The following is a 25,833-nucleotide window of genomic DNA, read 5'->3' as shown; positions in this document are numbered from 1 at the left end:
GAAAGGATGAAAATCCATTTGATAACAGGTGAGAATGGAAATCTCTTCTTTTCCTGTAGAAGATCAGGTCATCAGAGGTGTGCTGAGCCCTTGTTTGATTAAAGAGTATGGGAGGACTGAGTGGTAAAGAATATAAAAGCCTACAGTCTTAGAAGGGTAGTTCCAAAGTGCCATTAAACACTCATAAAATGCTAAGTAAAGAAAATAAATAAATGAAGCATGTTATTTGTAGGATTGTGCGTTCATTTGAAGTGACATTTTCCATGTCATTTCATGTCTATTTTTTTCCTGAAACCACAAGAAAAAATACAGAAATTTCAGGGTTTTTTTTGTTTGTCGTCAATAATGCAAACATTTTCAAAAGAGTGTGTTGTTTGTGAAGAGGGTACACTATTTGCAAAGAGAATGCACTCTTTCCCAATAGTATTTCCAAGAAAGTGCGCCCTCTTTGTGAAAAGTGCACACTTTTCCTGGAAGTGTGTGCTCTTAAAGATGTTGCGCCTATAACACATGCACAAACAAAAAAAAAAGAAACAAAAATAACAACAACCCAAACAAAATGAAAATTCCCTTAAAGGATACGGGGAAAAAAAACAAAAAACTTTTTGGACTGCACACTCCTAGTTATTTGCCCTTAACACACATTTTTGATGGCTTGTTCAGTGGGCGGGATAGAAAGTCTTTGATTTTGGATGTGCAACATGAGCAAAGTCATGCAAAGCACTTAATTATTATGCAAATTGAGTACCACAACTTGTATTTAACTTTGCATGCTGCATTATTCCTGTAACAATAGCACCAACTTTGAGCTGGTTTTATTTTTCGTTCCCAAAAGCATCAGGCAGCTAATACATTGCTTGATGCTGCCATCCGTTCCCCCAATCATAAGTCTCACCAACAGTCAATTTCCTACCCCTCCCCCACCACCACTACCACCACCACCAGTTTCCCCTGGCACCTACCCGGGGTCGGGGGGAATCCATGTTTCTAATGTCTGGGAGGAGTGATACCCAGTTGCTTCAGCCCCTTTGGTTGACAGCCTCAAAAAGGTTCTTCGCAACCCTTAGCAATAGTCTTGCAGTACTACTGTTAAGGATCTACCTGCCTACCACTAGAGGTCAGGAGACACTATTTTGAGAACTGCTTGCTAACGGGGCAGGATTGACTGGAGATTATTCCTGTCCAGACATTAGCCATTATAGAATTCCCTAGTAAGGGGTGGGGGAAAGAATTGGCTACTGAAGCGGCTGTCAGGTGGGTTTGGGCTTTATGGTGGCTTGCTGTTTGTTTGTTTATTTCTCGATAATACTTGATATACTGCCATTGGCGTTGATATAGGCATGATAGAGGTTTAGATAGAGAAAGAAAAGGAAAAGATGGAAAGGCAACTTGTAGATGCAACTTACTCTTCAGTTACATCTACAAGTAGAAATAGAAACATGACAGCAGATAAAGGCCATATGACCCATTCCAGTCTGCCCATCCTCTGTAACCCCTAATTCTTCCTGTTCCTAAGTGATCCCACATGCTTATCCCATGCCTTTTTAAATTCTGGAACAGTCCTCGACTCCACCACCTCCTCCGGGAAGCCATTCCACGCCTCCACCACCTTTTCTGTGAAATAATACTTCCTTAGGTTACTCCTAAGCCTATTTCCTCTTAACTTTGTCATATGCCCCCTCATTCCAGAGCTCTCCTTCATTTGAAAAAGGCTCTCTTCCTGTACATAAATGCCCTTGAGATATTTAAACGTTTCTATCATGTCTCCTCTCTCCCAGCGTATACATGTTGAGGTTCTTAAGCCTGTTCCTATAATTTTTGCATTCAAGACCGCTTACTAATTTCGTAGCCGCCCTCTGAACCGACTCCATCCTGTTTATATCTTTCCATAGGTGCAGTCTCCAGAACTGCACGCAGTACTCCAAATGAGACCTCACCAGAGACTTATACAACGGCACTATCACCTCCTTTTTCCTGCTAGTCATGCCTCTCTTTATGCACCCAAGCATCCTTCTGGCTTTGGCCGTCACTTTTTCTACCTGTTTGAAAGCTTTAAGGTCATCAGACACAATCACCCCCAAGTCCCGCTCTTCCTTCGCACACTGAAGCACTTCACCCACTATACTGTACCATTCCCTCGGATTCTTGCGACCCAAGTGCATGACCCTGCATTTTTGGGGATTAAACCTTAGTTGCCAAATATCAGTCCATTCCTTTAGCTTCGCTAGATCCTTCCTCATGTCATTCACACCCTCCAGGGTGTCCATCCTGTTGCAGAGTTTAGTATCATCCTCAAAGAGACAAACCTTACCAGACAGCCCTTCCACAATATCGCTCACAAAGACGTTAAAAAGAGCTGGCCCTAAGACCGATCCTTGCGGTACTCCACTGACGATATCCTCTTCATCAGAGCAAGCTCTCATTTACCACCACCCTCTGTCTCCTACCATTCAACCAATTTTTACCCAATCAGTTACTCTAGGTCCCACACCGAGGGCACTCAATTTATTTATCAGTCGCCTGTGCGGAACCGTGTCAAAGACTTTGCTGAAATCCAAGTATTGCACATCAAGCGCCCCTCCCACATCCAACTGTTTTGTCACCCAGTCGAAGAAGACAGTCCACTATATACAAGTGACCACCATATACAGGTCAGCACCATGTTATATTTGCCTATAATCATATGTTGTGTTCTGTTTACTATCAGATGGCTATATTTATTTGTTTTTAGTTGAAATGGCTGTTTATCTTGATATTTATTTGTTTTCAGTGTTTGTGTATCTTGATTTCAATTTTTGTAAATATATTTATATTTTATATATTTTTATGTTTTGTTTTTCTTATACATCTTATATCCATACTAGTAAAAAAAAGCCTGTTTCTCTTTGAAATGAAACGGGCGCTAGCAAGGTAATCGCCTTCTCCCATTAATGTTTTTAAGGGAAGTGTTAGGAGAAATGTGCTCTGATGGTAATCAGTAATTTTCAGTGGTGTATTATAAGTACTATCGTGCTGCAGAATGAGATCTATATTGTTTTATGTTCTTGTATTCTTTTGTTTCTGTCTGTTAGTGAATTTTATGATTAGGTTTTTGTAAAAGGTATAGAGTATACACATTTTCAAAAAGTTGTATTCTGAATATAATTTTTTTGTTACATTTGTAAGATTTCTTTATAAACAATATTTTTAGTGTAAACTTTGTTACAATGAACTAAAAGCTTTTTAAAAAAGTCTGTTTTTCATTGAAATGAAACGGGCGCTAGCAAGGTTTTCCTCGGAGTGTGTATGTTTGAGAGAGTGTGTGTGAAAGTGACTGTGTGAGAGAGAGAGAGTGAATGTGCGAGTGTGTGACAGTGAGTGAGACTGGGTGCGAGTGTGTCTGTGAGAGAGTGTGTGTGTGTGTGTGTGAAAATGAGACTGTGTGCCAGGGGGCCCCTCCCCCGTTCCCCCCTCCCTCCGAGTTCCAGGGTTGTCCCCCCTCCCTCCCTCCGAGTTTCAGGGTCCTCTCTCTCTCCCTCCCAGTTCCAGGGTCGTCCCCCCCTCCCTCCCAGTTCCAGGGTCGTTCCCCCCTCCCTCCCTCCCAGTTCCAGGGTCATTCCCCCTCCCTCCGAGTTTCAGGGTCATTCCCCCTCCCTCCCTCCGAGTTTCAGGGTCCCTCCCTTCTTCCCTCCGGGTTTCAGGGTCCCCCCTCCTTCCCTCTGAGTTTCAGGATCCCCCCTCCATTCATCCCTCCCTCTGAGTTTCAGGGTCCCCCCTTCACTCCCAGTTCCAGGGTCGTTGTCCCTCCCTTCCTTCCAGGCCCCCTCCTTCCGAATTTTAAAAGTCATCTTGACTTACCCAGTCGGGGTTACGGCAGCCGGCAGCAGCGGTAAAACGCATGCAGGCTCTGCTCTTCTCTCTCTCTCTGAGCTCTGGTCCCGTCCTTGCGGATACAGGAAATGAGGGCGGGACTAGAGCTGAGAGAGAGAGAGAAGGGCTGAGCTTGCACGCCATTTAACACTGCTGCCGGCCGCCGTAACCCGGACTGGGTAAGTCAAGGTCAGCGTTGCTGGGCTGGTGAACTCGGAGGGGACTGCCGAACTGAGAGGGGATGGCGAGGGGCTTGGAGGGGGGTCACCGTTGCAACTGGGAGGAGGGCTCCGAGGGCGGGAGTGCGGGACACAGCGCGAGGAACTGAGTCAGGCGGCTCTTCAGATCAGGAGGGCTCTGAGGGCAGGAGGGCGGGACACGGCGAGCGATCAGATCAGAAGATGGAGGGCTCTGAGTGCGGGGCACTGAGAGCGAGTGCGATTGCCTGTGGTTGGTCCCTTCTCCTGACGTCGCGTTACCACGCAGCCTTCCCTGCCCTCGGAGGGCGGAGCGATTATGAAGCCTACGAACACTACAGGGCTTCACTACTACACGGATTCACTGCCGCTGCCACGGAGTCAGCTTCAGAACGTTGGAGGTACAAATTATTATATTAGATGATTTATATGGTTTTACCTCACAATTATGATTTATATAATCTTATGTACCTATTATTATGTGTTTTATTCTGACCCATAGACTCCTGCGGCAGGCTTTTTTCGCCATCTCTCGTCTCCTTGGTTGTGTTTGAAAGCGTCCTGTTGATCGCGCTACTCCCTTGTCTCTACGTTCCCCTTCGTAACGGATCCAGTTTCCCCATTTTTGCAGTTGTCTTTGTATTGTTGTTTGAATATTTTTACTGCTGTAATTGTCTATTGCTTATGTTTGATTTATTCTTACTGTGCACTACCTTGAGTGAATTCCTTCAAAAAGTCGGTAAATAAATCCAAATAAATAAGCAGTGGGGGAGAGGAAATAGCCAAGTGGTAGAGGGAGGAGATTGGAGAGGGTGGGTGGTAAGTTACCTTATTCCACCACTGATCCCTTTAAGAGATAACAGACCCATCTTGGGGCCCATTACTTCTGTGTTATTACAGCCCAGGGACACTTGATATTCCTGGCTGCAGCAATGTATTTTGAATCTACCTCAGGAGTCTCTACTTGTGGTACTGAGGGGCTGCAGTTTAATGACACCTGTAGTCATGTGTTGTTTTACTACAACTTAGTAAATACCCCTCACAGTCACCACTTAGAGCATTCAGTGCCAAAGGGGTCTGCAGAAACAGGATATATCCAAAAGTTATCTTCTTACATGATAAACCCTGAAGTGGTGGAAGATTCTCACATCATGTTTTGGCTACTGCAGTAGGCATTAATGATTCAGGCGTTCCCATTGCAGTAGTAATAGAAATGCTTCCTTTACAGTCATTCAAAAATAAGTAAATAAAAAGAAAGTCTTCAGTTTACCTTTTTTTTTAGCAGGGTGGCCCAGGACATCAGTAGTGCTTTGTGTAGCAGGTATTTCTTGAAATGCGATGAAAGACATCATGTTAACTTAAAAATAATACGTTAACATAGATGCAAGAAAGCTCAAGAAAATGCATTCATTTGTGACTCACCATCCACAATGGTGTGAAGCTCAGATGAAGACAATGTGAAATCTTCTGGGTGGAACAAATGCCTGCAGTTTAAATACTGTAATATTGTCTTCATGAGATTTCATGAACTCCTGGCTAAGATTAAAAATATTTTCATCACACCTTTTCTTTATTTGCTTTTTATTTTTTGCAGTTTCAAATAGATCCCAAGTAAGGAGGGCACGTAGGATCGGCTGTGGGCCAGATAACATTGGCCTTGCTGCAGTAGTACTTAACACAGGGTCAGGGGGAGGAGGGGGAGATGGTGGGAAAGGGTTGAGAATCCAAGAATGTGAATTGAATGTGGAAAGATAAAAGAAAAAGGATTACTGAGAATAATACATTTTATTCTTTAGGGGATTAAAATTTAATAATAAGAGGTGGAGGAGGGGAGGGTACAGTGGAAAGAAGATATAGATATTACGTTGAGCAGAGTTACTGAGGTGGAGGAGTTTTCAATTGGTCTATAAGCTTAAATAGGATGATTGGTGGATTAAGACTAAGGGGCAGGATTTGGGAGAGTGAGTCATACAGTTTGAGTTGGTGGACTTTTGTGGAGAATTCAGGGTGGCAGATGGCAGTGGAAGAATTTTAGGCTGAAGGAAGTTTAAGGGTTATTTAATCCCACCCACTCCCTTCCTAGAAGTTGAGTATTAGGAGTGCTGATTAGAGTGGGTAAGGTACGGTTATTGAGTTAGGGTTTGGTTTTAGGGATGGGAGGGGTGTTGGGATCACAGCTCCAATAACTTCAAAAGAAAATATCAGGCAGCTTTTATTTTATTGGCAAAGCAATAACCTGAAATGTTTGTTATTAGAGTTTGATCTGCTTGCATGCAAAACCGCCATAAGTGGAAGTGAGGCCTTGACGACACCGCAGGTATCGCTTCACAAGACTGGGTATTGAGTATTATTAGTATATTGATGAAGCAAGCATGGGCAGCTAGGTTGTCGCATTGAAAATGGAAATAAGTAGTTGTTAACGTTTTCACCCATGTTTGGTAACAAGTCTTAACAATGGTATTTGCACTGTATCTGTACTTGCTCACACATTAGATTCATGATGACTTAAGTGGGTAAAACTTGGCCGCAGCTTTATTACATAAAACATCCAAAAGGCTAGATATCAAAGTGCTTCGATATCTAGCCTTTTTGAACTGAAGGTTTCTAACCTGATTGTGATTAATTACTTGTAATCCTTATCTATGTAGTCATTTCATTTCTTCAACCCAGAGTCTGGTGTGTACTTTGTTGAAAAGCAGTGACCTGAGACAATTTTTCCCATCAGTTCCATTTTTAACCTGATTAAAACTGCATGGGCAGCTAGGTTGTCGCATTGAAAATGGAAATAAGTAGTTGTTAACGTTTTCACCCATGTTTGGTAACAAGTCTTAACAATGGTATTTGCACTGTATCTGTACTTGCTCACACATTAGATTCATGATGACTTAAGTGGGTAAAACTTGGCCGCAGCTTTATTACATAAAACATCCAAAAGGCTAGATATCAAAGTGCTTCGATATCTAGCCTTTTTGAACTGAAGGTTTCTAACCTGATTGTGATTAATTACTTGTAATCCTTATCTATGTAGTCATTTCATTTCTTCAACCCAGAGTCTGGTGTGTACTTTGTTGAAAAGCAGTGACCTGAGACAATTTTTCCCATCAGTTCCATTTTTAACCTGATTAAAACTAATGTTTGGGCCATCCTAATGGTGTAATGGATTTAAAGGCACCTGTGTTTGACTTCTGGCTTAGGTTTTCCATTGCCTTGGTTGACCAGAGAGCTTGGGATACCATGTGAGCATTGTTTACGGCCTTTGGGTGGGGGGGTCATCATGGTCATTCTGCAGTAGCACCACCTAATGGTCAAATTTAGGGACATGACTGTAGGGTTCTTGAAAGCGCTCTGCTATATGATGACCGCACAGAAGTGAGGTAGGGAGAGAGATAAAACAGGGCAAAAACTCCCCAGGTAATTGCAGATGAATGTTCTTTACCAGATCCTTGACTTGGCTCTGATTGAGCTGTAAGGCCCAGGAGGAAATGGTTGGCTTAAAATAAATAAATTAGTTTCAAGCCATTGGATTTCTTCTACTTTGTGGATGGTTGAAAAACCAACTTGGGATAACCTTAAAGGGCATTTCTCCTGGCAAACCAGCATTTTACAGACGTGGCCTTTTAGAAAACTGTCTGGCATATGTGCACAGAAATGTATTTGCTATACTAAGGAAAAACAGCATTATGTGGTTTACTTCAGATACAGGGCAGTGGTGGGCTTATTCACATTTTTTATAAAATATGCAAGTAAAATACACCTGGAAATTTGCACATGCCAAAGAGCAGATGGAAATGTGTACTTGTACTTCACATGGGATACTTTTCAGAAAGGAAGCAGGCATATACATTCACTTAGAAAATTGCATGTACCTGGCTCACTACTTAAGTAGTTTGTATCTTTGTAAAATGCTGGCAGAAATCGAACAGCATTAGTGCATACACTGAAGGTGTGAACATTATATCTGCTTGACAGCAAATGTAAATGTTACCATGCAGAGTAATCAAGCAGGCACATATCAAATCAATTCTTGTATACTGTTAAATCCCTTTTCCAGGGTTTTGTGTGGTTTGCATTCTAGGTGAGACAAAAGCCAATAATGTTAGTATGAGGTATGAGAACAATTAAGACACCATTGGTGTAATGCATGAGTCCAAAAACATTATAGGAAAGGATAGATGATCATATTTTATAACCAATGCACATACTTCACCTGCTGTCTGGATAGACAACAGAGGATACGATTAAATGGCCAGTCTTCTCAATGGAGGAAGGTGAATAATGGAGTGCCCCAGGGATCTGTACTGGGATGGAACTTTTTAACATCTAATATAATAATTTGTTCCTCAGCGTTCTATGGCTGGCTGACTGGGTTTGTAACATCCTGACGTCAGCAAGCCTCCACTGTTCCTTTCCCTCTCACTGTCCCGCCCTCGCGTAAAGACGAAATGATGTCAGAGGAGGGTGGAACAGTGAGGGAAGGGAACGCTGGAGGTGAGCTGATGTCAGGATGTTATGAACGGATGGGAGGGCAGGGCAAAGGACAATCGCTGGACATGGAGGGGAGGACAGAATCACAGGACATCGAGGGGAGGGCAGAAGAAAATCGATGGAGGGCGGAACAGTGAGAGGGAAGAGAATGCTGGATGCGAGCTGACGTCAGGATGTTACGAACAGATGGCAGAGCACAGGACAATCACTGGACATGGAGGGGAGAACAGAATTGCGGGACATCGAGGGGAGGGCAGGACAGAGGAGAATCGCTGGACATGGAGGGGATGAGAGGCAAGGGGAGAATTGCGGGACACGGAAGGGAGGGCAGGGCAGAGGAGAATCGCGGGACACAGAGAGTGGAGGCCAAGGCAGAGGACAATCACTGAACATGGAGGGGATGGGAGGCAAGGGGAGAATTGCTGGAGGCGTGCTGACGTCAGGATGTTACGAACGGATGGGAGGGCAGAGCACAGGACAATCACTGGACATGGAGGGGAGAACAGAATTGCGGGACATCGAGGAGAGGGCAGGGCAGAGGAGAATTGATGGTCATGGATGGGATGGGAGGAGAGGAAAGAATCGCGGGACACGGATGGAAGGGCAGGGCAGAGGAGAATCGCTGGACATGGAGGGGATGGGAGGCAAGGGGAGAATTGCGGGACATGGAAGGGAGGGCAGGGCAGAGGAGAATCGCGGGACACAGAGGGTGGAGGCCAAGGCAGAGGACAATCGCTGAACATGGAGGGGAGGCCAGAATCCTGGGATACGGAGGGGAGGGCAGGGCAGAGGAGAATCTCTGGACATGGAGGGGGGAGGTAAGGGGAGAATCACGGCACACAGAGGGGATGGCAGGGCAGAGGAGAATCGCTCCACATGGCAGGCAGGTCAGAATCACGGGGAGGGGAGGGAAGAATTGCTTCACATGGAGGGGAGGGAAGGGGAGAGAGGAGAAATCGCTTAGACGAGAGCCTTCCTAGGGCGCATTTCATTTTTGACGAAACGGGCTTGGTTGCACTAGTGTTTATATAAATGATCTGGAAATGGGAATAATGAGTGAAGTGATTAAATTTGAAGCTAACACAAAGCTGTTTCAAAGTTGTTAAATCCCATCCAGACTGCGAAAAATTGCAGGAAGACCTTAAGAAATTGGTAGACTGGAAATCCAAATGGCAGATTAAATTTAATGTGGACAAGTGCAAAGTGGTGCACATTGGGAAGAATAATCCAAATCATTGCAACTTGATGCTAGATTCCACATTAGGAATCACCACCCAAGAAAAAGATCCAGGTGTCCTCGTGGACAGTATGTTCAAATCTTCTTCTCAGTGTCTGGTGGCAACTGAAAAAGAAATGTTAGGAATCCTTAGGAAAGGAATAGAAAATAAGACAAAGGATATTGTAATGCCTCTGTATTACTCCATGGTGCAACCTCACCTTGAGTATTGTGTGCAGTTCTGGTCACCGCATCTCAAAATATAGAAAAAGTTCAAAGAAAGTGACCAAAATGATTAAGGAGATGGAACTCATATGAGGAAAGGTTGAATGTGTTAGGGCTTTTCATCTCGGAGAAGAAACAGCTGAGGGGGAATGTGATAGAGGTTTACAAAATCCTGAGTGGAGTAGAATGGGTAATCGTGAATCAGTTGTTTACTCAGGAGAAAATAATATTTTCACTCAATAAATAGCTAAGCTCTGGAATGTGTTGCCAAAGGATGTGGTAAAAACAGTTAGCATATCTGGGTTTAAAAATTTTTGGGACAAGTTCCTGGAGGAAAAGTTCATCAATTGCTTTTAAGGTAGACATGGCGAAAGCTACTCTTTATTCCTGGTGTTAGGTAGCATGGAATCTCACTGTCGTTAGGATTCTGGCAGGTGCTAGTGACCTGGAAGCAGGATACTGGGCTAGGTGGACCATCAGTCTGACCGAGTATAACAAATCCTTCCGTTCTTCCCTGCACTGTGTGTATTGTGTCTTTCACTGTATCGGGTGGGCAGGGGGGGGAGATGATCTGTGCTGGCTGATATATATTTTTTTAACCGCTTAAGGATAAGGAGTTGGTTTTCAGGCTTTCATTTCCCCTAGGAGGAAAAGTAAACTAAGAGGGAAAATGGAATTCCTTGACTGACATTTTGCTCATTGTGTAAGCCCTATTGCTTTGTGGTGCTAGACAATGTATTATAGGAACTGTACAGGAAAGTCTATGTATAGTTGTACCCAGGCCCGTGCCAACACGGTAAGCGGGGTAAGCACCGCAGGGGGGCGCCTGCTACCCCGCTTACCGTGTTGTACTAAACTCCCGACAAACAAGACCTACGCTGAACCTCTGCTGCCACCGGCGCCGCTTCTTTCCACAGCCAGCATAACAAGAAAAAGAAGCGTGGAGCCGCCCGCAGCAGCCTTCAGACATGCGCTGTCGGCTCTGCCGGTCCTCTGCCCCCTGACTTCAATTTCCCGTTCCGGGAGCAGAGGACCGGCAGAGCCGACAGCGCATGTCTGAAGGCTGCTGCGGGCGGCTCCGCGCTTCTTTTTCTTCTTATGTCTGCGCCTTCCTCTGCCAGGTACTGCCACATGACTTCCTGTTTTTTGGGGGGGCAGAATCGGAGATAGCCCGGGTGGAGTGCTGCCACCGCCATTAATCTAAAGCAAGCTTTGAGTGGGGGGAGGGAGTGAGATGACTGGATCAGTGCACAGCAGAGAGAGTGAGAGATTATTGGACTGGGGGGGCAATGATGCTGGGACCTGCAGGAGACATACTAGACCCACAGAAGGAGGGGAAGTGGGAACAGGAGAGAGAGAAGAGATATGGATATTTATTGGATCCCAGGAGGAAGAGAGGAAAGACAAATAGTTGCTGAACTCCCAAAGAGAGGGGTGGTAGCTGGGAGGGAAGGAAGAGAGAAGAAGACATGCTGGTCCCAGGGTTGGGATTGGGAAGACAGGGGAGAGCCAGAGAGATAGGGAGAGAAAGAGGGGACATGGAAAAGAGCAGGGGAAAGTCAGAAAGAGATGGGGAGAGAAAGAGGGGACATGGAAAAGAGCAGGGGAGAGCCAGAGAGATAGGGGAGAGAAAGAGGGGACATGGAAAAGAGCAGGGGAAAGTCAGAAAGAGATGGGGAGAGAAAGAGGGGCCATGGAAAACAACAGGGCAGAGCTAGAGAGAGATGGTGAGAGAAAGAGGGGACATGGAAAAGAGCAGGTGAGAGCCAGAGAGAAGATGCTGGATGGAAGAGGGGTACAGAGAGAGAGGGAGAGAGAGATGAGTTTAAAGATGGAGAGAGAAAGAGGGGACATGGGTAGGAGAGAGAGCGAAGCTGCTGGGGAGAAACTGGGGGAGAACCTAGCAGCCAGACTGAGAAATGCTGGATGAAAGAAGGGAGAAAGAGGAAAAATGCTGGAAGGAGGGGGCAGAATGAGGGAAGATGCTGGTAGGTAGGGAAAGAGGAAAGACACTGGAAGGATGGGGTGAGAGAGGACATGCTGAATGGAAAAGGGTCGAGATAGAGAGAGACAATGGATGGAAGGAGAGGGTAATGGGTGGAAGAGAGAGAAAGAGGGATGACACTGGATGGAAGGGTAGGAGAGAAAGAGGGATGGTGCTGGACATGGATGGAGGGGAGGGAAGTATATGCACATGGATGGAGGGGAGTGAGGAGAAATGCTGGATATGGATGGAGGGAAAACTGCTGAATTTAAGAGCTGGATCGGGACACTGAAGGATAGGGCTACAGATGGTAGGCAGTACGCATAAGGACACAGGAGGATGATGGACATGGTGAGAGAAAAAATATCAAATGGAAAGAAGAGACTGCATAAAACTGAAGACACTGGGACCAAAGCGAATAGAAAAACTAAATGATCAGACAACAAAGGTAGAAAAAAGTATTTTATTCAGAATTTATTAACATATGTCAGCTTTTGGAAATGTGCATTTTGCATGTAAGTTTCAATTTTTCTAGTATTGCTGCATGCTGAGTCTGACTTCTTGAGGTAACTAGCGTGTAGTATTTTCAGCCCTTTTTGGTGTTTTTTTTTTTTCACTAGGTTGTGTACTGGTGTTTTAGAGCCCGGTGTAATTACAGTGCTGCCTTTCCATGCATAAGGTTGTAGCTCATTCTGTCCTTGGAATTAGTGCTGTTATGGTTTGGTGAGGTTATGAGTGTGTTTTTGCACAAGTTTGTGTATAGTGTTTTGCAGTTGAGCAATTGTGGTTAGTATATGCTTTGAGCAACCACTTTATTCTTTGACATCCACACGCCTTGGAGCCTCGCTAGCGGATGCGGAGCACATTGCCAGGCAGGTCCAGGGGGGGGGGGGGCGCGCCAACTGATAGTCTGCAGGGGGGCGCCATAGACCCTAGGCACGGCCCTGGTTGTACCAGTTCTATAGTGATTTCCATTGCACTGTCCTCCCATGTCGCACTCACCATCTTCACCTAAAATAGAGAAACTGGCAAGAGCAATTTGTTGATACATTCATTTAGCTCTATGTAGTAGTGATCCTAATAGTGAGAGTGTGTGGTGTATATGGGAGGGAACATCGAAACAGAGAAGAGGTTTTCCACAAAAATACAGAGGAAACCACAGAGTAGAGGTGGCCAAAAATGGAGACTTAAACCAGGTGCAAATACAGGATCTTTATTAAATGACTTACCCAACGTGGCTGTATTTTGGCACAATGCCTGCATCAGGGGTCAATACCGTATTACAAAACTGATTTACGCTGTTTTCACAGTGTTCAGGTGACAGATAATACCCCAAAAATATCTAAACACTTTCTTCAGCACCATCCTGTTCTAGCTTGATTCCAACACAGACACTTTCTCCCCGAAGCAGAACCTCACAGTCTTTTATGGGAGGGAACACATCAGGGACACTAGCATAGAATAAAAATACATGGATGTATAGAGATGTATTGAATGTATCTAGGTAAATACAGAAACATATACTCTTAGGGGTCCTTAGAAAGCGAAGTAAAGTTATGCAGTTACCACATGGCAATTGCTAAAGTTCTGTGTTAACTGTTGGGGTGTGTTCCAAGCATCTGCCCATACAATTAACACAGAGGAAATGCATTTACCATGTGTTATGTGCATGATCAATAACACAGGTGCACTTATCACCACCCCATGATGTGGGGTTAAGTGATCTGCGCCGTCTGCTTTTTTAACAGTTAACACATTGTAAGTTCAAGGCTCAGACCATGCCCATTTCCTGCCAGGTGATTAAAGCATAAATGAACACACATATAAGTGTTGTGCCACCATGATATGGCATATTAATCCTCAAATTAACTTAACATATTTTAGTAAAAAGACCGTCTTCAAGAAATCAACTACTGATATAAATACAGTTGGCTATTTTATCCACTCTAAACTAAAACGCTGAGACTTGGTTAATTGAAAAGAACAGATTAATATTTTAAGTATACTTTCCACTACTTATTATTTTTTTTTTTTACTCTTTATGTGTGTAGATGTTGGAAGCTTATCAGGGCCCAAATGACAAGCAGAAATTATTTTTCTGATTTCCTGCCTTGTAAAGGTTGTTATTTGACACTCGGTGCTTAGGAGACCGGTATCTGACTGAAAGAATAACTAGTTGCTCTGTTTACCCTCTCTTTTCCAGGTGTTCCAGTCTAAGGAGGTACCAGAAAAAATCTCAACACCTGAAGAATCGATCCGGCTGACGAAAGGCATCACCATGGCAACTGCCAAAGCTGTTGCAGCTGGGAACTCATGCAGACAAGAAGATGTGATTGCTACAGCAAATCTGAGCCGCAAAGCAGTGTCTGACATGCTAACAGCTTGTAAGGTAAAGAGACTCTTCACTTTTCCTCTTGTTTGTGCTGAAGTGATGATTGTAAAAATGTAGCCCATGTTAAGCTTGATTTTCCTGAATTTAATTTAGGTTGAAATGGAATAATATCAGAGGCTCTAAAGCCAGAACAGTGATTAGTAGATGTGTTCGTTGCCTGAAATAAATGTTCTGATGATAGAAATTGCTCTTTAGTGCTGTAATACTAAATGCTACTTTTGTTGTTTAATTGTATTCTGCTCCTTTTTGTCTTATGCATCTAATTCCTGCAAATGAAATTTGTTCCATATTCTCTGCTGAACCCATTAACTTGGCAAAAGATACAAAGAACATATGAGAATGCAAACATTCTACCATTCTGAGCCTTTCTGGACACCTTCGCTTGCTAAACAAAGGTGTCTAACTTGATGAATGACTGCTATAGTTTTCATTCAGAGGTTGTGATTCTGGTGTTTAGAGTGTTGTATATGTATCTACCTGCAAATATGCTATTGTAACATGTTTCATACTACAGAGATGGCTTAAGTTGTAAACTTGTGAGTGTTTGCAGTATGATATTTGGGAGCTCCATTATTCTGTGCATTGAACTGAAAGAAAAGTGATTTGTAGCAAATTCTAGAAATGACGGTGTTAAAAGGTTGCAGGGGTTAAAGTCACCAGGAGAGAATCATTAGTTTGGCAGTACACTGAAGCCAGGAAAAAGCTGTCTTTCAGGTTTTTGAGTTATTTAATGAGTAGTTTTGTTTCCTTTCCATTTTCTTTTCTCAGCCTTGAATACTCTGTAAAACTTTGCCAAGCAGGTGGCTTAACTCCTTTGTGACAGACTTAGATTGGCAGAGCTGCTGCAGTCTGGAAGGTTTAGCTATATGAAGGAAGAGGTTTTTCTGTTGTAGGCCTGTTAATTTAAAACTTGATTTTCTTAACAATTAAACTCGGTTTGTTCCCAAATTCTACAGATGTCCTTTATGGAGTGGTGTTTTGCTAATTGATATGTGAAGAGACAAATGCTTTCAAGGGCAGTGATGTAAAAACATCTTCAATATGACCTTACTAACAGAATGATTGGACCATTGAATTAGGAAGTCACTGTGGCCACTAGTTTAGATTCTGAAGTTTGTCTATGAAGTCATGTTTCCAGTATGTTCTCTTCAGATAAGGTTGTTTAAAACTCAAAATCACCTTTTACTTAACTGGAATTTTTTCTCCTGCTTATAGAAACCTTAACCTGTAGCGTGTTGCTTTATTGAAACATTGATGTTACTGAAGTACACAGTAAAAACTGTAGATCCTGTTGTGTTTCAGCTCTCGTATTGCAAATGGCATTTTAATTTTGTTCAAAGTATTCATTAATTGAATTGAAGGCTAATCCAGTGGTTAATGCTCTTAGTTACTGAGTGGCAACATGAATTTCACTCTGTCATTCATATTTGTTGAGTGCATAGGCCCCCTGGGGGGCAAATGGGTTTAAATTTTGTTCTTGTGGGGACACCTGCTGGGCAGCCTTGGTATGGTGACAAGGATTGCCTATTTTATTCAGCATTTACAGACACGCATAGTAGACAGTTTTCTGATTCTTGGAGTTTACAATCAGATAAACATACAGACATGTAATGTAGACAAAACACATGGGATGAAAGACTGAAACAGTGGGACCAGCTGAATCTTTGAAAACTAGAAGAGTGGGTAGGATCTAAAGAGTGGGCAGAGCATATAAGTGTTGCCATACTGGGACAGACCAAAGATCCATCAAGCCCAGCATCCTGTTTCCAATAGTGGCCAACCCAGGTTATAAGTACCTGGCAAGATCCTAAAACGATACAATACATTTTATGCTGCTTATCCTAGAAATAAGCAGTGGATTTTCCCCAAGGCCACCTTAATAATGGCTTATGTACTTTTCTTTATAGGAAGCTATCCAAAACTTTTTTAAACCCAGCTAAGCTAACTGCTTTTACTACATTCTTTGGCAAAGAATTCCAGAGTTTAATCACATGTTGAGTGAAGAACTATTTTCTCACATTTGTTTTAAATTTACTACTTTGAAGCTTTATTGCATGCCCCCTAGTCCCAGTATTTTTGGAATGAGTAAACAAGTGATTCATATCTACCCATTCCACTCTACTCATTATTTTATAGACCTCTATAATATCTCCCATCAGCCATCTTTTCTCCAAGCTGAAGAGCCCTAGCCTCTTTAGCCTTTCGTCATAGGGAAGTCATCCCATCCCTTAATCATTTTTATCGCCCTTCTCTGTACCTTTTCTAATCTCACTATATCTTTTGCGAGATGCGGTGACCAGAATTGCACACAATATTCAAGGTGCGGTCGCACCATGGAGTGATACAAAGGCATTATAGCATCCTCATTTTTATTTTCCATTCCTTTCTATTTGCTTTTTGAGCTGCTGCCACACAACTGAGCATAGGATTTCAACGTATCATCAACGATGACACCTAGATCCATTTCCTGATAGGCAACTCCAAACATGGAACCTTGCATCACGCAGCTGTAGTTTGAGTTTCTCTTTCCCAAACGTATCACTTGCTCACGTTAAACATCTGCCATTTGGATGCCCAGTCTTCCAGTCTCATAAGGTCCTCTTGTAATTTTTCACAATCTTCTTGCGATTTGACAGCTTTGTGTCATCAGCAAATTTAATTACCTCACTAGTTACTCCCATCTCTAGATCATTTATAAATATGTTAAAAAGCAACAGTCCCAGCATAGACCCCTGTGGAACCCCACTATCTACACTTCTCCATTAAGAATACTGATCATTTAACCCTACTCTCTGTTTTCTATCTTGTAACCAGTTTTTAATCCACAATAGAACACTACCTCCTATCCCATGACTCTCCAATTTCCTCTGGAGTCTTTCATGAGGTACTTTGTAAATGCCTTTTGAAAATCCAGATACACAATATCAAACGGCTCACCTTTATCCATGTTTGTTCACCCCTTCAAAGAAATGTAATAGATTGGTTAGGCAAGATTTCCCTTCACTAAATCCATGTTGGCTTTGTCTCATTAATCCATGCTTTTGAATATGCTCTATAATTTTATTATTTATAATAGTCTCTACCATTTTGCTTGGCACCGATGTCAGGTTCACGGGTCTGTAATTTCCTGGATCACCTCTGGAACCTTTTTTTTTTTAATTGACATTACATTGGCCACCCTCAAATCTTCACTGTACCATGTTTGATTTTAAAGATAAATTGCATATTAATAACAATAGTTCTGCAAGTTCATTATTCAATTCTAACAGTACTCTGGGATGAATACCACCTGGTCCAGGCGATTTGCTACTCTTCAATTTGTCAAATTGCGCCATTACATCTTCCAGGTTTATAGAAATTCCGTTCAGTTTCTCTGATATGTCAGCTTTGAATACCATTTCTGGCACCTGTATCTCTCCCAAATCTTCCTCGGTGAAGACCGAAGCAAAGAATTCATTTAATCTCTCCACTATGGCTTTGTCTTCCCTGAGTGCACCTTTTATCCCTCGGTCATCTAGTGATCCAACTGATACTTTTGCCAGCTTCTTGCTTCTAATATATCTTTTAAAAAAAAGTTACTGTATGTTTTTGCCTCCATCGCAATTTTTTTTTCAAAGTCTCTCTTTGCCTTCCTTATCAGTGCTTTACATTTGACTTGCCATGCCTTATGCTGTTTCTTATTATTTTCAGTTGGATCCTTCTTTCATTTTCTGAAGGATTTTCTTTTAGCTCTAATAGCTTCCTTCACCTCACTTTTTAACCATGCCAGTTGTCATTTGGCTTCCCTTCCTCCTTTTTTAATACATGGAATATATTTGACCTGGGCTTTCAGGATGGTATTTTTGAACAGCATCCACACAGGAGGAGGACAACTGCATTGCCCAATTTGCTGAAGCAGCAAGAAAATCTTTGGCCCCAGATTGGCCAAAAATTATCTCTATTTGTTAAACAGGTGTATAGAACCTCTTCTTCTCATATGTTTTAAAATCTAGAGAGTTGTGTGTATCTGAGTCATCCCTGCTGATCTCTTCTTCAGATACACAAGAATGAAGATGACTTTGACAAATAGTTAAGGTGCTTAGGGGTATGTTTACTGTAAATTTAAGGCGCGTTAATGTGCCTATACATTTCTGTGGGTGCATTAGCATTTAACACGCGTAAACCACGTACGCGCGTTAAGAATGCTAATGCACCCATAGTGCCACTTAGCAAACATAGGCGTTATTTTAGAAGCTCTATTCGTGTTGTGGACATCTGAAAACTGGTATTATGCATTCATATTGCATGGACATCCAAATATATAAAACCGGAATATGGATGTCTAACGCTGCTGTACATCTATATGGCAAGGGGGAGTGGTCAGGCATGTTTTGGATGGGACTAGGGAGGGGCCAAAAGATAGACATTCAGCTCCAATTGCAGAAGGAGAAGGGACATCCATGTATGGATGTCCATATTTAGACCTGGTACTTGGCACGTTCAGGTTACAGAAAGGTGCTCAGTTTTCCACTGAATAGAGATAAAGGAAGACACAGTAGGTATTTTTCTGTCCATGGATAATATAGTAACATAGTAACATAGTAGATGACGGCAGAAAAAGACCTGCACGGTCCATCCAGTCTGCCCAACAAGATAAACTCACATGTGCTACTTTTTGTGTATACCTTACCTTGATTTGTACCTGTTCTTTTCAGGGCACAGACCGTATAAGTCTGCCCCGCCTCCCACCACCGGTTCTGGCACAGACCGTATAAGTCTGCCCAGCACTCAAAAACATTTAAAGACACACCTGTTTTCACATTGGAAGTAATAAGGACCAGTTTAAGTATGTATGCTGAGATTAGAAGGTTGACATTGCTGGTTTAATTGATGTCATGGGAGTGGAGGGAAAGGGTGTGCCAGGTTTTCAATGGAATCAACTTCCAGTATTTTTGAGATCTTGTGCACATCTTCAATTCAGAAAATTTCTAAAAACTTTCTTATTCCATAGGGCTGGTCTATCAAATGCTTAACCCAACAACTACTAATGAGGATTCATCTGAACTTAAGATATGTTATTAGTTGTTCTATTCATCTGTACTTCCTGGATTGATTAGTCCAGCTCTCGGTTAACTGTGATCCATCCTTGAACTGAATAGATATAGGTGGAATACAAAACTAGAATAACATAACACATCTGAAGATTATATTCTTTAATGTATTTTAAATGTTATAACTCACTTTATCCAGATTTAAGTCTGAAAAAATATAAATCTGTTACTAAATTCATACAAAACAAGAAATATTAAGCACATTGTAAAAGGAAAAAAAAAAAGCAGTGCCAATAAGAATTTCTCCCCAAGTTGCCAGAAGATGTATTTACTTTAATTATTAAAATGTGATTTCCCACCATCTCCTGGAACATCATAGTGGAGTCTAAAGAATCTTTATAATGTTTGTTAATTTTAATAGCCTGCCTTTCAGGAAGAGTTAACAAAGCAGTTTACAATAGAAATTATAATCAAGGTAACACCTCCCCCCCCCCCCCCCCCCCACACACACACACGCACGCACACACACTCCACACCTACAAAGATAATAAAAATAAAGCAAACAAGAAATAAAAAGAAAGACCATTTTCTTCACATAAACCCAAGCACATAAAAAAAAATGTAATTCACTGTACACTTTTATAACAGCTCTCAACAATGAACAAAATTTCTTAACAAAAAAGAAAAATAAATGGGCAGTAATGACACAAAAACAGCTTCAACCGGTAGTTGGAGTTACATCCATCACATCAATGAAAATCAAAAATATCAGACTACAAACAAGAACCTTTGTGAAAAGGCATTATTAAAGTAGAATGACTTTAAACATTATTTTAAACTGAATTCTAAAAACTAGTTACCAAAGTTCTTCATAAATCAAGAGTTAAATGATCAGAACTTTTTGTCCCGACTGCAAACTCCTGTTCCATCTGAAGTTATAATCTGCGAAAAGCAATTACAATATCCATCATATTTAAAACTAAAGAATGAGTAAGATATCTGAGGTACTTTTTCTGGTGGGTGGCCAATATAACGCCAATTTGTTTTTAAAAAAGGTTCCAGAGGTGATCCGGAAAATTATAGACCGGTGAGCCTGAAGTCGGTGCCAGGCAAAATGGTAGAGACTATTATAAAGAACAAAATTACTGAGCATATTCAAAAGCATGGATTAATGAGACAAAGCCAACATGGATTTAGTAAAGGGAAATCATGCCTCACCAAAAACATAGTAACATATTAACATAGTAGATGACAGCAGAAAAAGACCTGCACGGTCCATCCAGTCTGCCCAACAAGATAAACTCATATGTGCTACTTTTTGTGTATACCCTACCTTGATTTGTACCTGTCCTCTTCGGGGCACAGACCGTATAAGTCTGCCCAGCACTATCCCTGCCTCCCACCACCAGCTCTGGCACAGACCGTATAAGTCTGCCCAGCACTATCCCCGCCTCTCAACCACCAGCCCTGCCTCCCACCACCGGCTCTGCCACCCAATCTCAGCTAAGCTCCTGAGGATCCATTCCTTCTGGACAGGATTTCTTTATGTTTATCCCATTCATGTTTGAATTCCGTTACCGTTTTCATTTCCACCACCTCCCACGGGAGGGCATTCCAAGCATCCACCACTCTCTCCGTGAAGAAATACTTCCTGACATTTTTTCTTGAGTCTGCCCCCCTTCAATCTCATTTCATGTCCTCTAGTTCTATCGCCTTCCCCTCTCCGGAAAAGGCTCGTTTGCGGATTAATACCTTTCAAATATTTGAACGTCTGTATCATATCACCCCTGTTTCTCCTTTCCTCCAGGGTATACATGTTCAGGTCAACAAGTCTCTCCTCATAGGTCTTGTAACGCAAATCCCATACCATTCTCGTAGCTTTTCTTTGCACCGCTTCCATTTTTTTAACATCCTTCACAAGATACGGCTTCCAAAACTGAACACAATACTCCAGGTGGGGCCTCATCAACGTCTTGTACAGGGGTATTAAAACCTCTTTTCTTCTGCTGGTCACACCTCTCTCTGTACAGCCCAGCAATCTTCTAGCTACGGCCACCGCTTTGTCACACTGTTTCGTCGCCTTCAGGTCCTCAGATACTATCACCCCAAGATCCCTCTCCCCGTCCGTACCTATCAGACTCTCCCCGCCTAACACATACATCTCCCTTGGATTTCTACTCCCTAAGTGCATCACTTTGCATTTCTTCGCATTGAATTTTAATTGCCAAACGTTAGACCATTCTTCTAGCTTCTGCAGATCTTTTTTCATGTTTTCCATTCCCTCCGGGGTGTCCACTCTGTTGCAAATCTTGGTGTCATCCGCAAAAAGGCGAACTTTACCTTGTAACATTCGGCAATGTCACTCACAAATATATTGAATAGAATCGGCCCTAGCACCTATCCCTGAGGCACTCCACTACTCACCTTTCCCTCCTCTGAGTGAACTCCATTTACCACCACCCTCTGGCGTCTGCCCGTTAACCAGTTCCTAATCCAGTTCACCACTTCGGGTCCTATCTTTAGCCCGTCTAGTTTATTCAAGAGCCTCCTGTGGGGAACCGTGTCAAAGGCTTTGCTGAAATCTAAGTAGATTACATCCATAGCACGTCCTTGATTTAATTCTCCGGTCACCCAGTCAAAGAATTCAATGAGATTTGTTTGGCACAATTTCCCTTTGGTGAAACCATGTTGTCTCGGATCTTGCAACTTATTTGCTTCTAGGAAATTCACTATCCTTTCCTTCAGCATCGCTTCCATTGCTTTTCCAATAATCGAAGTGAGGCTTACCGACCTGTAGTTTCTGGCTTCTTCCCTATCACCACTTTTGTGAAGAGGGACCACCTCCGCCATTCTCCAATCCCACGGAACCTGTCCCGTCTCCAAGGATTTATTAAACAAATCTTTTAGAGGACCCACCAGAACCTCTCTGAGCTCCCTCAATATCCTGGGGTGGATCCCGTCCGGTCCCACTGCTTTGTCCACCTTTAGATTTTTAAGTTGTTCATACACACTCTCTTCCGTGAACGGTGCTATATCCACTCCATTCTCACATGTACTTTTGCCAGTCCAGCGCGGTCCTGCTCCTGGATTTTCTTCTGTGAAAACAGAACAAAAGTATCTATTTAGCAAATTTGCTTTTTCTTCATCATTATCTACATAGCGGTTCACAGCATCTTTCAGTCTCACAATTCCTTTTTTAGTCTTCCTCCTTTCACTGATATACCTGAAGAAATTTTTGTCGCCCCCTCCTTATATTTCTAGCCATTTGTTCTTCTGCTTGCGCTTTCGCCAGACGTATCTCTGTCTTGGCTTCTTTCAGTGTCATCCGGTATTCTCCCCGAACATGTGCATAAATTGTGTATCTGGATTTTCAAAAGGCATTTGACAAAGTACCTCATGAAAGACTCTAGAGGAAATTGGAAAGTCATGGGATAAGTGGTAGTGTTCTATTGTGGATTAAAAACTGATTAAAAGATAGAAAACAGAGATTAGGGTTAAATGGTGTGTATACTCAATGGAAAAAGGTAGATAGTGGGGTTCCCCAGGGGTCTGTGCTGGGACCGCTGCTTTTTAACATATTTATAAATGATCTAGAGATAGGCGTAACTAGTGAGGTAATTAAATTTGCTGATGACACAGTTATTCAAAGTTGTTAAATTGCGAGAGGATTCTGAAAAATTACAAGAGGACCTTTCGAGCCTGGGAGACTGGGCATCTAAATGTCAGGTGACGTTTAATGTGAGCAATTGCAAAATGATGCATGTGGGAAAGAGGAACCTGAATTATAGTTATGTAAAACAAGGCTCCACATTAGGAGTCACTGACCAGGAAAGGGATCTAGGCTTCATCGTTGATAAAATGTTGAAACCCTCTGCTCAGTGTGCGGTGGCCGCTAAGAAAGCAAATAGAATGTTAGATGGTATTAGGAAAAGAATGGAAAACAGAAATGAGCACATTATAATGCCTTTGTATTGCTCCATGGTGCGACCGCACCTCGATTATTGTGTTCAATTCTGGTCACCGCATCTCAAAAAGGATATAGTGGAATTAGAAAAGTACAGAGAAGGGCGACAAAAGTGATAAAGGGGATGTAACGACTTCCCTATGAGGAAAGGCTAAAGCGGATAGGGCTCTTCAGCTTGGAGAAAAGACAGATGAGATATGATAGAGGACTATAAAATAATGAGTGGAGTGGAATGGGTAAACGTGAATCGCTTGTTTACTCTTTCTAAAAATACTAGGACTAGGGGGTACGCCATAAAGGTAGAAAGTAGTAAATTTAAAACAAATCAGAGAAAATATTTCTTCACTCAATGTGTAATTAAACTCTGGAATTCATTGCCAGAGAATGTAGCAAAAGCAGTTAGCTTAGTGGGGTTTAAAAAAGGTTTGGATGGCTTCCTAATGGAAAAGTCCATAGACCATTTTTAAAATGGACTTGGGGAAAATCCACTGCTTATTTCTAGAATAAGCAGCATAAAATGTATTGGACTGTTTTGGGATCTTGCCAGGTACTTGTGACATGGATTGGCCACTATTGGAAACAGGATGCTGGGTTTGATGGACCTTTGATCTGTCCCAGTATGGCAATACTTATGTACTTAAAAGGTCTTGAGTATATAGATTCTCCTTAACACACAGAACAAGGACCTAAGAGACTTAACTCTAGAGCATCAACTGCAAATCTAACTTTACTCCTAAAACTATGATTTTCTCCTCAATAGATAGCAGGACATTCAGAATTTTGTAAACCAAATTCAGAGTCTGAATTTTCCTCCTTAACCAAATAGCTTCAGACTTGATAAGATTTAACTTCGACCATCTGTCCACATTGTACAGGCATGCATTGAGATTCCTAATACCTGGATCAAATGAATCTACCTAAAGCAATGTCTGCCTGTCTGATCATAGATAAAAAAAAAAAACTTAGAAGTATCATTATAGCTTCGTAACTGCAGTGAGAACTAAATAAAAGTAAACTTCCTGCCCAAATAAAATTACCTCCAAAGACTCGATTAGAGAGACAAATCTTTAACTTCCTCTCAAGTGTGATGGAGTTCCCTGATACCAGTATAAATTAGGAGAAGTTTCTATGTCTATGGGCACAAATACTAGCCTTTGACAAAGAGGAAATTGTCAACATGCTGGATTGATCTAAGAGTCCTCCCCCTGTTTATAAGAATACAACAATTCTTCTAAATCTGCTGATCTCCATGAGGATCTTAAATTTGTCTCTTAATTTCCACTCCAGTCCCCATCAACACACTGTAAATCTAGAGGATACAAGGCTATCCATTGCCTTGGGTTTGGTCATAGGCTTAAAATGTTTTATTGTCACAATAATGAGGAATACTAATGAAATGAGAATGACATGACATGAGCAGTGAGGCAGAAATAAGTGTGAGGATTTAATAATGTACAGATCTCGCTGTAGATTCATATTTCAAGATCCATGTTTCTTTGGGTTTCAGTGTATTTTGATCTACCGTTTTATTTTACCATAAACTTTTAAGACCTGTTTATGCTCTGTAAAGGATAACAGTGTTTGTCTCTTTCTTAGCAAGCTGTATATCACCCAGACGTAAATGAAGATATTAGAGCGAGGGCACTGAGGTACGGAACAGAGTGTACCCTGGGATACTTGCAGCTCTTAGAACATGTTCTAATGGTAAGCATCTTTTCCTTCCCCCAGCCTCCCCGTTCATAGAGAAGCTTTGTATGGGATAATGAGTCTCTAGGAAGCATTTTCAGAATAATAATCATAGACCACCTTAAACTATTATTAGTCTGCAGCTGCTCAAAATGGTTACTGTTCAAGTCTTTGCAGAAGCAGGCAAGAAAGCAATTAAATATCATTATTAAAAAAAAAAAAAAAAGAAGTGGAATGTACAGAAATTCAGCAGCTTGGTTGTTCGGGGTGCTGTTTTGGAGATTATTTTATCAGTAAATGTTTGTGGTCCTCTCTATCACCGCTTTGCACTACTTCCATTAATCAGTGAGTCACCCGGTAACATGGATTATTTTTTGATGTTCCAGTGCCAGCCAACAGTGATTCATGGAAGCACTTACATTCCAAGTAATAGCTGATTGAGATGACGTGATGCACAAACGCGCACAGTATCTGCCTCTTGGTGGCTATTTGGAATGATGACTGCTACATCATGCTCCACTAAATCTCTATCAGCAGAAATGTCTGTGCAAAAGTGCAATTATTCCCAAAGGGGAAAAACATTCAGATTTGAGTTCCCTGGCAAATTCTTTTTTTGTCTTTAATACGTGTTGTTAAATCATTTTCATTTTCAGGATCTTGGCAGTGTGATGTATCTAGGAAAATGAAAATACAAGCAAAGCTGTAATTAAAACTGTCACTAGCAAGGCTAATGATTCCAAAATAAGTAACAATGACCTAAAAAATATAATAAATCCGTGAAGAATTTAACAAGTAACAAATGGAA

At 42.0% G+C, this 25,833-nt stretch overlaps 1 protein-coding gene across 1 annotated transcript in view; it reads left to right on the top strand.

The window, feature by feature from the left end:
* Positions 1 to 25,833, top strand: part of TLN2 (talin 2) — a 523,010-nt gene that overhangs the window by 428,927 nt on the left and 68,250 nt on the right. Inside the window, 2 exon segments of the mRNA XM_030188409.1 lie at positions 14,160 to 14,345; positions 24,939 to 25,046. Of these exon segments, the coding sequence (XP_030044269.1) occupies positions 14,160 to 14,345; positions 24,939 to 25,046 (294 nt within the window).

Source organism: Microcaecilia unicolor, chromosome 1, assembly GCF_901765095.1.
Source record: "Microcaecilia unicolor chromosome 1, aMicUni1.1, whole genome shotgun sequence".
NCBI classification, from domain to species: Eukaryota; Metazoa; Chordata; class Amphibia; order Gymnophiona; family Siphonopidae; genus Microcaecilia; species Microcaecilia unicolor.
Note: the sequence above shows the minus strand (reverse complement) of the source record. Positions and strands in the feature narration are given on the sequence as shown.